The following is a 19,309-nucleotide window of genomic DNA, read 5'->3' as shown; positions in this document are numbered from 1 at the left end:
ATGTTTTATCCCTAGTGGCAACAGCACAACACAACCTTAGAACTTTCTGTCACATCGTCCCGGTATCAATGCGGCATGAACCCACTATCGAGCATAAATACTCCCTCTTGGAGTTACAAGCATCTACTTGGCCAGAGCATCTACTAGTAACGGAGAGCATGCAAGATCATAAACAACACATAGATATAACTTTGATAATCAACATAACAAGTATTCTCTATTCATCGGATCCCAACAAACGCAACATATAGAATTACAGATAGATGATCTTGATCATGTTAGGCAGCTCACAAGATCCGACAATGATAGCACAATGGGGAGAAGACAACCATCTAGCTACTGCTATGGACCCATAGTCCAGGGGTAGACTACTCACACATCACACCGGAGGTGACCATGGCGGCGTAGAGTCCTCCGGGAGATGATTCCCCTCTCCGGCAGGGTGCCGGAGGCGATCTCCTGGATCCCCCGAGATGGGATCGGCGTTGGCGGCGTCTCTGGAAGGTTTTCCGTATCGTGGCTCTCGGTACTGGGGGTTTCGTCGCGGAGGCTTTAAGTAGGCGGAAGGGCAAGTCAGGAGGGGGCACAGGGGCCCCAGATGACAGGGCGGCGCGACCAAGGGGGGGCCGCGCCGCCCTAGGGTTTGGGCACCCTGTGGCCCCACTTCGTTTCGTCTTCGGACTTCTGGAAGCTTCGTGGAAAAATAGGCCCCTGGGCGTTGATTTCGTCCAATTCCGAGAATATTTCCTTACTAGGATTTCTGAAACCAAAAACAGCAGAACAAAGAATCGGCACTTCGGCATCTTGTTAATAGGTTAGTTCCAGAAAATGCACGAATATGACATAAAGTGTGCATAAAACATGTAGATAACATCAATAATGTGGCATGGAACATAAGAAATTATCGATACGTCGGAGACGTATCAAGCACCCCGGCACTGCCGGCCTGTCACGATTTTGGCCCCAACGGGCAGATTTCTCTGTCCCTATTTAAGGGGGTCTTTTTCCCCAAAGTTCCCCATCCGTTTGAGCTCGTTTTTGCCCCCATTGTTGACCTTCTTTGAGCTTGCTATCTCCCTCTCCCTCCCATGAATCTTGCATCTATTTGAGAGAAAGATAGAGGAGATCTAGATCTACATCTTCACCAATCAAATCCCTCTCTTTGTGAGGGGAAACCACTGGATCTAGATCTTGGAGAAATTTGGTGTTCCTCCTCTTATTTGTTCTTCCTCTCTTATTCCCCCAATAGCTTTTGTAGCTTTGTTGGAATTTGAGAGAGAAGGACTTGAGCATCTTTGTGGTGTTCTTTTCATTGCATTTGGTGCATCGGTTTGACTTCTCCGCGGTGATACGTGGAGGTGAAATTCCGTGAGACCTTTTCTTCGGGAGCTTGTTCCTCTTGGGTCTTTGGACCCTAGACGGCTTAGTGGTCTTTGTGGTCTTTGTGGTGTTCTTGGGGACTCCAATTAAGTTGTGGAGATTCTTCAAGGGTAAGGCATTTGTGGCAATGCTTATTGGTCTTTGTGGTTTTTGTGGTGTTCTTGGGGACTCCAATTAAGTTGTGGAGATTCTTCAAGGGAAAATCCTCTGTGGCAAATTATTGGGAGCCTCCAATTAAATTGTGGAGATAGCCCCAAGCTTTGTGCGGGTTCGATGACCTCCCTAAGGTTCCATAGTGGATCGAGGACATCCCTTTTGGTGGGAATTCTCGAGGAGAATAGGTGGCCCTCGTGCATTTGGAGTGACTTGTCCTCCACACCGCTCCAATGGAGAGTAGCACTTGCAAGAGTATGAACTTCAGGATACATCTTTGTCTCTGCATCACTTCGGTTATTCCTATACCCGAGCTCTTTACTTATGCACTTTACTTTGTGATAGCCTTCGTGCTTGAAGTTATATATCTTGCTATCACATAGTTGCTTATATTGCTTAGCATAAGTTGTTGGTGCACATAGGTGAACCATAGTATATAGGCTTTGGGCTTGACAAAGTAAACTCTAGTTTTATTCCGCATTTGTTAAGCCCATCTCGTAAATGTTTTAAATCGCCTATTCACCCCCCTCTAGGCGACATCCGTGTCCTTTCAATTGGTATCAGAGCGAGGTCTCTCATTTTTAGGCTTCACCGCCTTGAGAGTAAATATGTCGGCTAGAGGATTAGTGCATGATAACACTCTTATATTAGATGGCACAAATTATGATGTTTGGAAAATTTGCATGCTTAGTCATTTTCGAGACATTGACCCTCATATGGAGAAAATTGTAGATATTGGTTTTTCTCCTCCTATGGATTCACAAAATCTATCTTTAGAGGATGAGAAAAATTTATATCTCAATTCTCAAGCTTCTAATGTTCTTATGAATGCTTTGAGAGATTTAGGTCTTTTTCCATACTTGCCTTTTTGGAGCGCACATGAGTTATGGACAAAGATTCAAGATAAATATGATGTGTCCAATATTATTAAGGATGATTGCATTGCTTCCACTTCCGGGCGTGACGAGTTCTCATCTTCATCCACCTCACCAATGTGTGGCAAGACACAAGGTAATGATATGGTGAGCGGTGATGGAAATTGCAAAGTTGGTACTGAGCTTACTATTGATGATCCTTCAACTATATCTCATTGCAATGGTTCATCCTTGGACTTAAACACATCTAGCACTAGAAATGATCTACATGCTTGTGTTTATAGTCCGTGCATATCATGTGTAAGTTGGTTGAATAAATCTCATGATGATATGCTTGCTTTGTCTTGTGGCCATGATAAAAATGCTTCTATTTCCTCTAGTGGTTATGTGACTAACAATGTAGAGGAAACCAAATATTCTATTGGTCAATACAAGATCTTGAAAGGAGCCTCAAGTAACTGCTCATCTTTATCTCACGGTTCTCATATATGCCTTATGGCAAAGGCTTCCACGGTACCTCCTACCATGGAACCTAATATTTCTCGTGGTGATAAGGATGAGGATGAATATGAAGAAGAGGATTGGGTTGTCTCTCTACGCGATAAGGGTAAGAGCGTATTCAAGGTTCTTTGCAAAGATAAATTTCTAGCTCTCACTTCTTTGAAATCTTGACTACCGCTATTGAGAACCAAAAACTTATTTGGATGCATGAGAACACCATTGATAAAATGGGTGCTCTTGAACGAGAGTATGCCAATGATGTAGCATCCCTAAAGAATGATTTTGAAGAAGAACAAGAGACCGTAGCCTATCTTGAGGAGCAACTTGAAACCCTTGAGGTGTCTCAAAATGAAATATTTTGTAAACTCACTAAGGAAAGAGACCATGCTAAAGCTAAATAAAAAATGCTTAAAAATGAAAAGTCCAAAGTTGGTGTTTGTCATGATAAAACTTGTTAAGGGTCTAGATGATCTAGATAAGGCCCACAAGGCCTTGGAGAGCGAACACTCTATCCTCACCAAGTCACATAAGCAACTACGAGCTTCATATTTAAAAGAGCATGCTATGTTACCCTCTCTTCTTGATATGTCTTGTCATGATGCTTGTGCTACTAACTCTACTTATTGTGAAGCATATACATTGAAGGAAAATGTTGAGCTAAGGGCTCAACTTGAATTGCTAACTAGAAATTATGGGAAATTGGAAGAAAATCATGGAAAGCTTTCTAGTTCCCATGAGGATCTTCTAGTCTCCCATGATAGGCTAAAGTTAGCTCATGAGGCTATCATATCAAAGGTAACACCTTGTGAGTAGGGTTGAAAATGAAATGGAAACTTTCCTTCTATTTCCGAAGAAAAAGAAAATGGAGGGCCAAATACGGAAAAGGAAGTGGCATTTGGAGGAAAAGAAACGGAAACATAAAAATCATAAACAAAAATGGAAAATAAAACGAGGGAGCCCTTTCCGACGGAAAGGGAAACGGCAGAGGAAATTCCGGAAAAATTAATACGGCAAGTTTCCGGAAATATAACCTAAAGAGGTCCGTGCATTTAGTAGGCTTACATTTACACATGAAACTGGGCTTGGCCACGTATCAAGTCCACTAATTACTCTAACTCTAATCACTTTGTATAATTACGTGTGCATGCAGCTGTTAAACTATGTGTGTTACTTTATGTTGAATTGTTGCTTGTCGAAATTAAGCGATATATATTGTATTATTATTTATTTTTATGTGTCTCTTCCAGTCTACAAATCAAGGTATTATGTCGTATTGTACTGTGGCAAATATCCGTTTTCGTATTCATATCCGATGATTTCCGTTTTCATATTCGTTCCGGGGTTTCCGATTCCATTTTCGATTCCGACAAGATAAAGGGAAACAAAAACGATAAAGCATGTTTCCATCTGTTTCCATTTCATTTTCAACCCTACTTGTGAGCCTCATGTGGATACTAGCACTACTACTCAAAATGATATATTGCCATGTGCTAGTCCTAGTAATTCATCCACTCATAGTATTGCTAAATCTTGTGATGAATTATCTTCCTTGCCTTGTTGCTCTAACAATGAAGGTTCTACTTCCTCTATTACTTGCTTTGTTACTAACCATGTAGAGGAAATCAAAGAGATCAAGGCCCAAGTCACTTCTTTGAAGAATGACTTGGTAAAGAGTCATGAAGGGAAATGCAAACTTGACACGATGTTGAGTGTTCAACAATCCCCCAATGACAAGAGTGGACTTGGATTCAAATCCAGCAACAAGAAACGGTCCAAAAAAAAAGTATAAGAAGGGTCAAGTACAAGTCAAAGACCCGGCCAAGATTGTTTGCTTCAAGTGCAACATTTAAGGGCACCATGTTATATCTTGCCCTTGAAGAAGAAGCAAAAAGGGAAGCGGCCTCAAGCTCAAACTCATAGCCAACCTCATGTTGAAGAAATGCTACTTCCAAAGAAGAAACAAGCCAATGCTCCCATTGTGGAGAAATCTAGTGAGAAGAAGGAGAAGAAAAGAACTTGCTACATATGCCGTGAGAAGGGCCACATCTCCTCCTTTTGCACTATCGGTACCTCATCCAACTCTATCACCATTGATGATGTTTATTCTCTTCGTAAGGATGAGGGTGGCAATGTGTTTGCCAAATTTGTTGGTGCTCAAAGTGGTGTGAAGAAAAGAACCATTTGGGTTGCCAAGCCTATTGTGACTAACCTCTTAGGACCCAACTTAGTTGGGGACCAACAATCCAAAACTTGATCAATAGGTGCTTGTTGGAGGGCATTGGAGACTTGGCTACATCATGAAGAATTAAGGGATCTTCATCATTTAAATTATCTCAAGCCAAGTCTTTTGGTTATCTTGCTTATATCATATATTCAATGTTTCTCCTTGCGGTAACATGTTCTCAACTCACTTATATTGAAAGTTACTTACCCCTTTGCATGTGTTAGTTTTGTTCCTAGCATGTGTATGTATATGTTGTGCTTCCTACTTGTTTTTCTTGAGAAATCAAGTCTATGTATGTTGGGTTGCACACCATGTACTTGTGTTTGTGTTGGAGCCTCTTTGCATCTTGCTGTATCTTATATGGCTCTTTTGAGCAATTAATGGATTATCCCATTTTGGGGGAGTGATATTCATTTGGGAATTTCACAATCCTAACAATGTGTGTACATGAGGAATATCACTTAGAATTGATATTGCAAGATTATCTAGTCTCTATGTGGTATATCATCGCCATGAGAAATTCAAATTTTAATATCCATTAATTATCTCTAGTCAGATCTTATTTGCCTCTTGTGAAAATAACCTTAGCACATTATGGGGGAGTAATAAGCTTTGTGCATATTACAAGCCTAGGAAATGTGAACAATTGAGGTTGTGTCACATAGAATTGATATTGTAAATTATCTCTCTCCTATGTGGCATGTTTTCTCAAACAAGTTCCAATTTTTTTAAATGGCTTCATTGCTAAATATGTTTGTGGATCTTATTTTTGTAAGTTTTTCTTGGCATGGTTTTTCACAACATGTCCATCTATACATTTTTGAAAAACCATGTGCTTCAAGTCATACTATTAATTGCTTTGAATGTTGGTATGGATACTATTAATTGCTTTGCATTTTGGTATGAATACTATTAATTGCTTTGCATGTTGGTATGACTAATTGAAAATTTCACGAAACTCTCTTTGCATGATGGTTAACTCTTATCTTTTACCATTTGCTTTATTTGTTGTAAATATGATCTTACGTATACTGACAAACTACCACCGGGAAATATTTTCTAATACCTCTTGTCCTATGACAATTGGCAATCTATTATGAGGTAAATATTTATTGTTAATATTTACATTGGCTCTTGTGTTTAAATAGCCTTATTCAATGCCATGAATTTTTTGTGCTTTGACTCCCATGTGTCTTCCTTGCATCATATGGATCTAATTTGTCTATTCAAACTTTCTTAGCATTGTTTAGTAGATATAGGTAGCGTGATGATCCTAGTTTTGTGCATTTCGTATTCATATGCAAAATCCTAGATAATGCACTAATATTGGGGGAGATCTCCTATATTTGTTAGAATGTTTAACATCTCTTGATCATTATTAATAATTTGGTTTTGGGAGACAAACCTTTTCTTGTTGGTACTTTGTGCCATCATAAAGAATGTTGAGGGTTTGGTTTATTTCTGAGAACCTTGCTCTCTTGGGAGTTGTTTATCTCATTCCTTTGTCTTTGGGTTTAATTAGCTTCTTACAATGAGATAAATCTTTGGAGTCAATCTTTTGTTGATTCGATTCTTTGATATAATTTGGACAACCATTATTTCTTGATTTATTTGGTGTTTTGTCCAATTGTATCTTCCTTTGGTTCTTGAAAGTATTGTGCATGCATATTTAATATATGTATACTTATGGCAAGTGTTACTTTCTTTGATCCAATATACAGGTAAACTCCATCAAATCCTAATTTGGCTAAGATGTGCATGAAAGTCAAATTCATATCTATATGCACATAGTTCTGTGGAGTTTTTCCTATATGTTGTAGTGTATTTAACTACTTTGGACCCAATTAGTTTGGGAACCATTTTGTACTTAATTTTTTTTAGGTACAAGGAGATACATTGGATGCTTGTCTCACACTTAGGAAGATGTGGTGACTCAATGATAAATTTAGGCAAGCTAGGATGGTCAACGAACTCATATCTTCTACATTTGCACCAATGCTATCACGGTAACAAGTATCTTCTCATGCATATTTTTCTAGCATCCAACCGTGTGGTTGCATCTTGGCATGAATCTCTTGATTTGCAAATATTATGCTTCTTTCAAAGATTTTAATGAAACATCTTTATTGCAAATGTGAGTAAATTGAGATGAGCACATATGTTGGGAAGTATATAAAATCATGCTCATGATTCATCAATCCCAACTATGTCTATCTAGCAATTTTATTGCATATCAATTCCTCAAGCCTCTCACATGTGCAATATCGATGAAAGTGCAAATTGAGTTATTTATTTTAGTATCATTGTTTGTGATATTTGTTGCCTTTCTCTAAGTATCCCAACTATCTTCTATCCCTTGTTGATATTTGTGATGTATTTTATGTGTTTATGGTTGAAGTTCATGAATGTACAATAAGATAAAATTAAGCCTTTGACCATGCTATTAAGCAAAAATTCTTATTGGTATATTGCATGACTTCGTCTTGGATATCATGCTATATTTCTTGTGTATCTATTTTGTGTGTGCATGTTTCTTTGTGGATAAACATCTTAGTGATTTTGCCCACTTAGAGAAACTTATACACATAAGAGATGATACATCTCCATTTGCTATCTCATTTATTTGTTGCGTGTTGATTGGTCATGATAAGCAATATAATTCATTGAACACTATGATGATGCTTTTTGCTAATCCTTGTAATAGTCTTATAATATGCTTTGTCATGCCTTTCACATATCCTTTTTGGTTGAGCCCTTTATTATGGTGGCTCTTACTTGTTGATCAACTAATTTATCGTTGGATGTGTTAAACTTAATTTTCTATCTATGATCTATTGCAAATGTGTGTGGTTTAAATGGTAATGAGGAAGTGAGGATTCCATGTTATGTATATTGTATTCAAATACAACATTTTGATTTATGCATGTACCTTGGGGAGCCTCCTCATTTTATTTAAAGCACTATTTTATGGTGATCATTAGAGTTTAATTCACTTGGTATCTTTTGTTTTGAATGATATTATGGGAGTGATGATTCCATGTTTGTGCACTTTATAATCCAATGCATAGTGTCTAGTTTTGTGCACAAACCTTGGGGAGCTTCCTCATATTATTTAGAGCAATCTTCTTGATCTTATCATAATATCTATCTTTCAATTTGGTATCTTATTTGCGGTTCATTTGGTTGCTTGCTTCATTTGTTGAGGCTTCTTGACTTTGTTATCTTTTTGCAATCTTTGATCCTCTCTATAGTGTGATTCCTTCCGCATATTCGTCATTGGATACGTGCATTTGATTTCACTCAAATTGTGAGAAATGCACATGGTATGGAGGAATTCTCACTATATTGGCCTTCTAAATTTTTCACCCATTTCGACAATTGGTGCCAATGGGGGAGAAGTTTGGAGGGTTTAAGGGGATTCGGTTATGTCATTGCTTTGCGCTTAATCATGTGCCTTTATTGCATTGCATCTTGTTTCTTTGCATAGTTGAATATTTAGAGAAAACTCCATTAGGCTTTGAATGTCAATGTATGCTCTTGCATATATTATGGGGGAGTTTGCTCTATGTCGTATTCAACTTGTTTGTTACTTAAATTCCTTATATAAACTCTATGTATTCAAATTGTTTGTTACTTAAATTCCTTATATAAACCCTCTCAAAGAGATTGTCATCAATTACCAAAATGGGGGAGATTGAAAGTGCATGGAACCCCCATGTGTGGTTTTGGTAATTAATGACAATCCCTATGGAATAATGTTTGCATTGAGTTATATTTGTAGGAGTTGTTCATAGGCAATGCTTGAACCATATGTTGGCTTCAAGGTTGCAATAAGAAGAAATTGATGAAGGATATCAAGTGTCAAGTATGTCTTGAAGATGAAGATGAAGTGAGCCCTCAAGTTACTTCAAGACATCAACATGATGAAGAATGAAGTGGAAGTTCAAGATCAGCCAACTCAAATAGATCATATTCTTGAAGCTTTCCATCCATATGGTGATCATGGATATGTGAAGATCCGCCGAAGAAGAAGCTCTCCCATAATGGAGTATGGGGGAGAATTTCGCATGACTTCATCAAGCAAGCACAATCAAGAAAGGTGTTCCATCTTGTTACGGTCAAGACCATCATCATCAAGACGCAAGGTTAAGGTTCGCTATTGATAGGGTTTCTTTCTTACCGGTCTCATGGTGTAGTTGGAGACCGGTTTATAGTTTAGTTGTCGTACTATTAAGAGGGCTCTCGAGTGAGTGACTCGATCGTATTATTCGGAGAGAGCTGAAACCTTTACATCCTTGCATCATCTTTCTTGGTTGTTATTTGGATCTTATCCATGTGGTGATTTAGAGCTTGTTGTTATCCCCATAGCAAGCTCTAGTTCATCGAAAACGGATTTCGCATGAATCACTTGTTGCGTTTTCGATATTGGAGTTTTTCTCGGTTTCTCGTATTGAGAGGTTTCACTCTAAAATACATAGAAAAATCTACCCCACTTGTTCTTAAGTTTTTATCTCTTTATGGGGTAGCTCTTGTCATCCTCTTTACAACAAAATTGGTTTCACCTAAATCAAGCTTTGTAACTCAAGTTGTTGCATTTTCCATATTGGAGGTTTTACCGGTTTGACGTTTATAGATAGGTAAAATATTTATTCATTTCTTTCTATCCTACCTTGCTGTTCTATGATGTTTATATGCATATTGTTGTAGAGCTCGTTGTTGTGATTTCAACGAGCCCAAGATCATCAAAATCGGAGTCCGGATGCAAAAGTTCTTAAGATTTTTGTATCGGGTGTCTGGGTAAAAACAGGGGACCGGAACTGCCGCCGGGAGCACCTGGCACTGCCGCCAGGAGCACCTCGGCACTGCTGGACTGTCACGATTTTGGCCCCAACGAGCAGATTTCTCTGCCCCTGTTGAAGGGGGTCTTCTTCCCAAAAGTTCTCCATCCGTTTGAGCTCGTTTTGCCCCCATTGTTGACCTTCTTTGAGCTTGCTATCTCCCTCTCTCTCCCATGAATCTTGCATCTATTTGAGAGAAAGATAGAGGAGATCTAGATCTACAGCTTCACAAATCAAATCCCTCTCTTTGTGAGGAGAATCCACTAGATCTAGATCTTGGAGAAATTTGGTGTTCCTCCTCTTATTTGTTCTTCCTCTCTTATTCCCCCAATAGATTTTGTAGCTTTGTTGGAATTTGAGAGAGAAGGACTTGAGCATCTTTGTGGTGTTCTTGCCATTGCATTTGGTGCATCGGTTTGACTTCTCCGCGGTGATACGTGGAGGTGAAAGTTCGTGAGACTTTTTCTTCGGGAGCTTGTTCCCGGAGCTTGTTCCTCTTGGGACTTTGGATCCTAGACGGCTTAGTGGTCTTTGTGGTCTTTGTGGAGTTCTTGGGGACTCCATTTAAGTTGTGGAGATTCTTCAAGGGCAATGCCTTTGTGGCAATGCTTAGTGGTCTTTGTGGTCTTTGTGGTGTTCTTGGGGACTCCAATTAAGTTGTGGATATTCTTCAAGGGCAAAGCCTTTGTGAGAATTTATTGGGAGCCTCCAATTAAGTTGAGGAGATAGCCCCAAGCTTTGTGCGGATTCGGTGACCTCCCTAAGATTCCATAGTGGATCGAGGACATCCCTTTTGGTGGGAATTCTCAAGGAGAATATGGTGGCCCTCGTGCATTTGGAGTGACTTGTCCTCCACACCGCCCCAACGGAGAGTAGCACTCGCAAGAGTGTGAACTTCGGGATACATCGTTGTCTCCGCGTCACTTCGGTTATTCCTATACCCGAGCTCTTTACTTATGCACTTTACTTTGTGATATCCTTCGTGCTTGAAGTTATATATCTTACTATCACATAGTTGATTGTATTGCTTAGCATAAGTTGTTGGTGCACATAGGTGAACCATAGTATATAGGCTTTGGGCTTGACAAAATAAACACTAGTTTTATTCCGCATTTGTTAAGCCCATCTCGTAAAAGTTTTAAATCGCCTATTCACCCCCCTCTAGGCGGCATCCGTGTCCTTTCAGACTTTTCTATGTTTTCTCTATGCTCTAAACAAACAAATAACTTTCAATGCATTATTATTCATGATCTTTTGTTTGTGTTACTTTTCATGTTGGAATATAGTTGCTAAGTTACATTGTTAGAATTTTATCCATCCTGCCTATGTTTAGAGTATTTTTATCTCAGCTTGAAATGCTTTTAGAATAACTTGATCAAGATTGTGTTGCCTGCATGTCACCTCAAAAAATATTTTGTTATCACTTACCAACTCGAGAACGAGCAAGAGTTAAGCTTGGGATGATGATACGTTGCAAACGTATCTATAATTTTTGATGCTCCATGCTTTTTTCACACTAATTGAAACACTGTTTACAACCAGTGCTGCTACATATTTGCTTGCTGCTATTTTTATTTCAGATTGCAATTACCACTTATAATCATTCATATTACTTGTATTTCACTATCTCTTCGCCGAACTAGTGCACCTATACACCTGACAAGTGTATTGGTTGTGTTGGGGACAAAAGAGACTTCTTGTATCTTAATTTGCAGGGTTTGTTGAGGGGGATATCTTTGACCTCTACCTCCTTGAGTTCGAACTACCTTGGGTGATTCAGTTAAGGGAAACTTGCTGCTGTTCTACAAACCTCTGCACTTGAAGGCCCAACATTGTCTACAAGAATAGAAGCGTGCATAGAAATCAGCCAGCGGAGCCTTCCAGGACTCACCACGCCGACACTATCAAGAAGGACTGGCCTCAAGAAGGTCTCCATCTTCACACAAGAGGAACTCTAGGGCATCCACCTTTATTAGACAGATCGGCAGGCCCCTATGCCGCCGCCCGCCAGCCGACCCCCTCCGGCGAAAGAGGAGGCAAGCCAAAGGACGAACCACGCGCACGCTCTGGCCCAAGGCCGGCATAGTGCACTGTACCGCCTACCCACGCACCTTCGGGTGACCATGCAGTCATCGCGCCGATACAAATATAATTGAGGTTTTACCTTGGAAGAGGAAAGAAATATCATTCCATTTTGAAGTATAATTTGATGACATACCTTTTTTTTAGCCATATGATCCAAAATTTATGCACCACTCAATTAATCATTTAATTTAGGGGTAAAATGTCCTGCAGTTCTCCATGAATATATCCATTTAAATAGGATCTGATATAATATAGGGCTCCTACTCTTAGCCTATGTACGATAGAGTGAGTTTTTTTATTTTCTAAAAGAAAGCACATAAAAGTACTGTTGTTATGGAAATGAGGGAAAAAAGATACTCCGTACATGAATTCTCTTGCTCCTCTATTACTAGATGTCTTCTTCTAGTCACATGTTTTCTAATTAAATATCAATAGTCACATAGTTCAACATATCTTTATATATTGTCATCTCTAGAAAAAGTGAAAACACAAAAATAGAGTTGAGGGCAATAAAATACTGACACTCTGATACAATTAGTATATATGTACTTTTGTTTTCGTTGTACTGACACTCCTTTGCATGTGCGGAGTGCGAGCATCTAATTTGTTTTGCTGTCTAGTCTTTGAAGGTATGAGTATGAGACCTAATCTCACTTTCATTTCCACAAATGAAAATGGAAGAGGTTTTCCTTTTGATTTAGAAGAGTTATAAAAGTCGAAAGGCTATAACATGCATCCACTAATGTCTGGCTAGTCATAATTACATGGTGCTACTTAGCTAGTGAGTGCGGTTGAAGTACAGATTGTGTACCACAGGATCCACGTACGACCACTGATTTCTATGCCTTTTCTTTGCACTTTGGGTTGAGGTCACGAATATGCCCTCAAAATCCAATTAGTTTTGATTGGAATAGGTCTGCCTGCATTTCTACTATAAAAAATCCCTATCAATGTAGTACGTCTTGTTGGCGTCTCTATATCGATGGCGTGAGTTCATGTCCAACAAGTTTGAACTATCACTAGTAGAAAAAAAGTCTTTGGTTTTTCGCTCCAAAAAGCATTAGCACCGATCCCCGGACTAAAGGTTGCATTAGCATCGCTCGAGAGGTCTGAGTTTTAGCACCGGTTCGTGCGGGATCTTTAGCACCGGTTCGTGTCACGAACCGGTGCTAAAGGGTCGGCCAACCCTTTAGCACCGGTTCGTGACACGAACCGATGCTAAAGGTTTTTTCTGCTCCCCACGCACCTTCGCCCCCCTCCCCCCCCCCTCCCCCACGCATCGTTTCGAGATTCATGTATATTACGCAACCTACTATTAGGGAAAATTATCAAATTTGAATTTTGATTTTTTTGCATAATTTTTTTATAAAAAGGCAAAATGGTATTAACTTTTGCATACGACGTCAGAAAAAGCGTATAATATATCAAAATGATCGTGGGAAAATGTTACATCCGAACTCCTCAGGGTTACCCGGTTAGCCAATTTTTAGAATCTCAAAATTCCAACTAAAAATATGAAAGCATGAAGATTTTAGTTTTTGCTAGAAAATTAGGATTTTATTTTTTTAAAAATTAAAATTAGCATCCATCATAAAGATTACTATTACTTTTAGCAAATTTTTAGATTTTCAAATTTTCAATTTTTAGGTTTGGCAAAAAATATTAAAAAATTAAAAATAATACAAATTAAAAAGTTAATGTTTATTTATTTATTCAAGATTATTATTACATCATTACTTTTATTTATTAAAACAATTATTTGAAATTCAAACAAAAAAGAAATATGACATCGATCAACATGTTAATAGGATGGATATGATACTAGTATCACGTACTTACGCGCGAAGCACTTGGAAGCGGAACAGGGAAGAAACTCGGAAGTTAAGCGTTGAAGTATTGGGAGGATGGGTGGCCGGGCGGGAAGTTTGACCACGAGTAAGTAACTTAACTAGAGATAAGCGTAGTTAGAGAGAGACTAAACTTGTCAAATAACTATTATATTAGAAATTCTGAAGAAAAAAAAAGAGGGAGTGAAAAATAATTCGAAAAAAAATTGAATATACAAAAAGATACCGGTAGCGGGGTTCTACCGCGACAGTGTTTTGGGACGTTTTCCTGCCACGGTAGATCTTTAGCACCGATTCGTATTACGAACCGGTGCTAAAGTTCCTCTCGCTCGCGCGCTCGGCAACCGCCACGTGGTGCCCTTTTAGCACCGGTTCGTAACTGAACCGGTGCAAAAGGAAGGGCCTTTAGCACCGGATACTTAACACCGGTCGCAACCGGTAAAAAAACCCTTACCAGCCGATGCTAACGCCCCGTTTTCCACTAGTTGCGTTCAAACTTCAAAGACTTATCGGTTTGGCTGACAATCACGTAGCAGCAATCTCTAGACTGTTCGAATTTGTCGCACTACAGGGTATATGTAGCGAAAGATGAAATTGCCGATGCGATGCGATGCGATGCTGCAACTACTACCGAGCAAGATCGATGGCGAACCAGCAGAAAACTACAGCTCTAACTGAATGTGTTTGCGGACGAAGTTCCAGTTGACTGCAACATGTCAGTCAGTGACTCAGTGTTTGATCAATCGGGTGCTGTTCTTCCAGTTCCAGGTAGGTAAGTGATCAGAAATTCAGGATCACCCCGCAAGCAGAGACAAACAATTAAGCAGACCTCGATCGATATTGCTGTGTGGCAAGCAGATGAGATGGATTGCTATGATGAGAAATCGCACTCGATCCGTACGTACCACACATCCATCCGACGGGCGATCCACTCGCTTTCCTGAATGCATGTATTGATATCGTGCGCAAGGTCGGTCTTCTCCAATCTCCACCCTGAACAACGCAAAGCTTGGCCCCACGTCAAAGTCCAATACAGTACCTCGAGAAAATTCCCCTATATATAGGCAAGTCCCCTGGTGTCTTCCAACATTCCAAGACAGGGAGATCGTCTGCCCCGGAAACCTTTCTCTCGTTACTTCCGTGGAAGGTTTGCTTCCCTTCTCCCTCCTGTGACATCCTGTCAGCTCTTAGCATAAACCCAACAGAATAAGTGACGCAGAAGCGAGACCACAGAGGTCAACCTATATATATAGTAGGGCTTCTAACAAGGCAGTGCCGGAGTCACATTTTCTTGGTCGGAGAGGTGCACGCTTAACGATAGGGACCAATCTGAGCTTAGTAGCTACGTGCTTGCGCCGATCAGCATGGACGCCACCGCGAGGGAAGCGCAGAGTGGTCTGGAGTGGCGGGTGACGGTACCGGAGGGCGCGTCGGTGACGGTGGAGTACGAGTCTGGCCTGGCCGGGAGAGCGTGGGCGTGGCTGGTCTCCTGCGTGGCCGTGCTCGGAGCCAAGGTGTCCGGCTTCGCGAAGAAGGTCTGGAAGATCGGCGCCGATGATCCCCGGAGGGCGGTGCACAGCCTCAAAGTGGGCTTGGCTCTCACCTTGGTCTCCGTCTTCTACTACACCCGGCCGCTGTACGATGGCGTCGGCGGGGCTGCCATGTGGGCCATCATGACAGTCGTGGTGGTCTTCGAGTATACTGTTGGTAAGTCGGCCGCGCGCGCTTACCACAACGAAGTGCAAGCTGATCGATTAGGGTTTGCTTGGTAATTTGCTCATTGTTTTTTGTGTATATATGAACGTGTAGGCGGCAGCGTGTACAAGGGGTTCAACAGAGCCGTCGCGACGGCGAGCGCCGGATTGCTCGGGCTCGGCGTGAGCTGGGTGGCGAGCAAGTCTGGCGACAAGCTCGAGCCGATCATCACCACTGGCTCCCTCTTCTTGCTTGGTATGCATCCGCTTCTTAATTTGTCGATCGTCGTAACTGATCGACGACTAGTCACGCCTTGCGCAACAAGTGCTAACATGTAGCAAAATACTGTATGTTGCAGCTGCGGCGGCCACGTTCTCGCGGTTCATCCCGACGGTGAAGGCGCGGTTCGACTACGGCGTGACCATCTTCATCCTCACCTACAGCCTGGTGGCCGTGTCAGGGTACCGCGTGGATGAGCTGCTGGCGCTGGCGCAGCAGCGCCTCGTCACCGTGGCCATCGGCATCTTCATCTGCCTCGCCGTCACCGTCCTCGTCTGGCCCGTGTGGGCCGGCCAGGAGCTGCACCTCCTCACCGTGCGCAACATGGAGAAGCTCGCCGACTCCATCGAGGCCTGCGTCGACGACTACTTTGCCGCCGACGCCGAGGAGGAGGAGAAGCGCGACCCCAAGGCCAGCAAGTCGGAGGGGTACAAGTGCGTGCTCAACTCCAAGGCGTCCGAGGACTCGCAGCGGAACCTGGCGCGGTGGGAGCCCGCGCACGGCAAGTTCGGCTTCCGCCACCCCTACGGCCAGTACCCCAAGCTCGGCGCCGCCATGCGCCACTGCGCCTACTGCGTGGAGACCCTGCACAGCTGCGTCGGCGCCGAGGTCCAGGCCCCCGAGCACGTCAAGCAGCTGCTCAGCGACGTGTGCACGAGGCTCGGCGCGCAGTGCGCGCGGGTGCTGAAGGAGGCGTCGCGGTCCATCGCCGCCATGACGGTGTCCCGGGAGCTGGACTTGGCAGTTGCCGAGATGGGCACGGCGGTGCACGAGCTACAGGGCGACCTGCGGGACCTCCCGTTTAGCCTGGCCAAAGAACCAGGAGAGGCGTCGCTGATCGACGCCATGCCGCTCTTCACCATGGCGTCGCTGCTGACGGAGATATCGGCGAGGATCGAGGCCGTCGTCGAGGCCGTCGATACGATGGCCAGCGTCGCAGGGTTCAAGCAGCCCGAAGATGATGACGAAAAAAAGGGAGATGCTGAGTTGAAACTGAAAGTGCACCCAGTGAACGAGTCGGATTCCGACGAGCCACCTGAAAACAACAGGAGCAAAGCAACCGTCTGAGCAAGCGTAAACATCTATGAAACCAAGTGCTCGATACCAGACTACGTACAGGAGTATGATCAGACTTAACCTGACAAAACCATCGAAACCCTTATATGTTCTGTCGGTAGTAGTTATACGTACATTCTTGTTTATAACGTTGGTTATTATTTTCCGCGGAGAGCTTCACATCCGCGGCAATCAGGTCGAATAAAACAGGCTTATGATGTTCATCCGGAGAGTCGATGCCTTCATTCATGTTGTACATGTGTGCATACGTAGGAGGTTGACCGAAATGCTCCCGCCGACCCGTGGCTGACACGAGTGAATAGACACACTAAAATGTATTGAGATACATTCGATTCAATGACAAGTATGATGGATCGGAGAGGGTGCTATACCTGACAAGACCATACAAGCAAAACAGAATGACACTACTCAAGTACTGCTAGTACGTACCACTTGTACTGAACCTAAAAGAAGCACCGGCGGGCACAAAGTGATCAGGTCACGAACTTTACAGGACAGACTATAATAAGCCATCCTACGGACAGACACGGCGCCACTCTCCCGGCCGGTCACTCTCGGCCGTGCTTTTCCCCTAGTCGACTCGATCCCATGTTTTTATCTCCTGCGTGCTGGTGCAGCCTGTTGCATTACAGCGGCGCCGCGCACTGAAGAATCGTGCGCATTGCATCACGCCCTTTGATCGATCGATGGGATCGCCTCCGGGGATTTTATAGTCGGATAGCCGGCCGTGTGGGACGGACGGGAGAAAGGCGTCGTCCTTGTCTGCCTCATCCATGGCCATAGCGGCTGTGTGCTGCGAGCCTGCAACCCAACGACAGTTTGAGATTGACCCTTGGAGCGCGGAAAGCAGCCTCGTACCTGACGAGGTTCGGGGGATGCTGTCCTAGAAGTGGCCAGAGCACAAAACCCCTGCACTGAGATATAGATTGATGGTAGACACGGCTAGGTAGATAAGAATCCGTGCATATCTTTCCCGATCAGTGACGCCGGGATAATGTTTTGGTGACGGTAATGCGTGTGGAAACAAAGTGGAGAAATGTCTGAAGAATATCTGAGGAGATATTGCGATCTTCACCATTTCTGTAGCCCCCCAAGCATGTGCTCTGACCAACATGCTAAAGGTATGCAGTTGCAAGTAGCATCCAGGGCTCCTTATACATCAAGTTGGTAGTTTGGCCATTTTCGTCTTGAGATAGTCTGTAAGTTGGCCCTCAACTTGCTCTCTCATATTCCTATGTGGAAAGCCTTCACTTAAGCACCCATGTTCATATGTCCATTATCACTAAATGGATGACAGGTTCAAGCATACAATTTCTCGGTGTTGCTCATCTTGAACTCAACTGGACAATCATCTCAACTTTATGCCATCCCCTCATAAGCAATAGATCACTTCAACCCACGTGTTATACACTTTCACCGTTTATGCTTGTATGGTGGTCATCTAGAATTCAATCCTCGGACTTCATCTTGATAAAAGAAATCCTCTAATTTATGCTTTATCTTGATCTGTTGAAAGACACGATGAATTTGTATCTTGATTTACTTGCATCTAGACTTGATCAACCATGGTTCTACTTACAAGCTCACCATAACCTTATACTAAAGCCATATCTCAAGTTCATTATGTTAAGATCTTTATCTTCAGTGGCTCAAATCTTAAGCCAAGTCATGAACACCATTAAGTTCCACCAGTGGGCTACATCTTGGTCTTCACATGAAATTTGTATTGATACTACTATATTCACTCGTTGAACTCGATTTTCATGCCTTAAATTATCTTCACCTCCTTTTCAACATATTCATCTATTTAACTCAACGATCTTGATGCATGTCTACACTTTGATACCACTCAACGTTGAATCCATAAATATGCTTTGAGTATATCCTACATGGAACATTTATTCATATATAAGTTGATGTATAGGAATTATTATTCATAACTAAATATCAATGTTCTTCTTTACTTTGATGCCATCTATCCTCAAACCCACCTCATTCTTTTTATGTATTTCCTATGGAGAATTAATTCATACACAACCCAATGAAATAAGTAGTTCACAAAAGTTTTCAGTAATTCTCAAAACAACACTTGGGGCTATATGCACTTCAAAATTTATGTTGGGCCACGCAGAGAAAACAAAAACATTTCCTACGCAGTACTCCCAAGAACTAGCCGAGGTAGAAGGCCATGAGAATTGCTCCCAAGAACTTGGTGAAGCGAATCGTGCCAGTGCAGTCCGATCCAGTCCTATCCCTCAAATAGCTCTCCAGATCCACGAACTCATTCACCTTGGAGCATCGCATGTGCAACGCCTCTTCCGGTATCCACACGTACGAGGAGGGGCACCAACGGTC

The 19,309-nt window shown here is 42.2% G+C and overlaps 1 protein-coding gene across 1 annotated transcript; it reads left to right on the top strand.

Annotated features, from left to right (window-relative positions):
• The first annotated feature begins 15,006 nt into the window (after positions 1-15,006).
• Positions 15,007-17,157, top strand: LOC127306706 (aluminum-activated malate transporter 10). Its single transcript, XM_051337394.1, has 3 exons — positions 15,007-15,610; positions 15,713-15,853; positions 15,957-17,157. Exons 1-3 carry the CDS (start codon positions 15,268-15,270, stop codon positions 16,943-16,945), a joined length of 1,473 nt encoding a protein of 490 aa, XP_051193354.1. The 5' UTR covers positions 15,007-15,267; the 3' UTR covers positions 16,946-17,157.
• The last annotated feature ends 2,152 nt before the right edge of the window (positions 17,158-19,309 follow it).

The sequence above is a fragment of the Lolium perenne genome, chromosome 6, assembly GCF_019359855.2.
Source record: "Lolium perenne isolate Kyuss_39 chromosome 6, Kyuss_2.0, whole genome shotgun sequence".
Classification (NCBI taxonomy): domain Eukaryota; kingdom Viridiplantae; phylum Streptophyta; class Magnoliopsida; order Poales; family Poaceae; genus Lolium; species Lolium perenne.
Note: the sequence above shows the minus strand (reverse complement) of the source record. Positions and strands in the feature narration are given on the sequence as shown.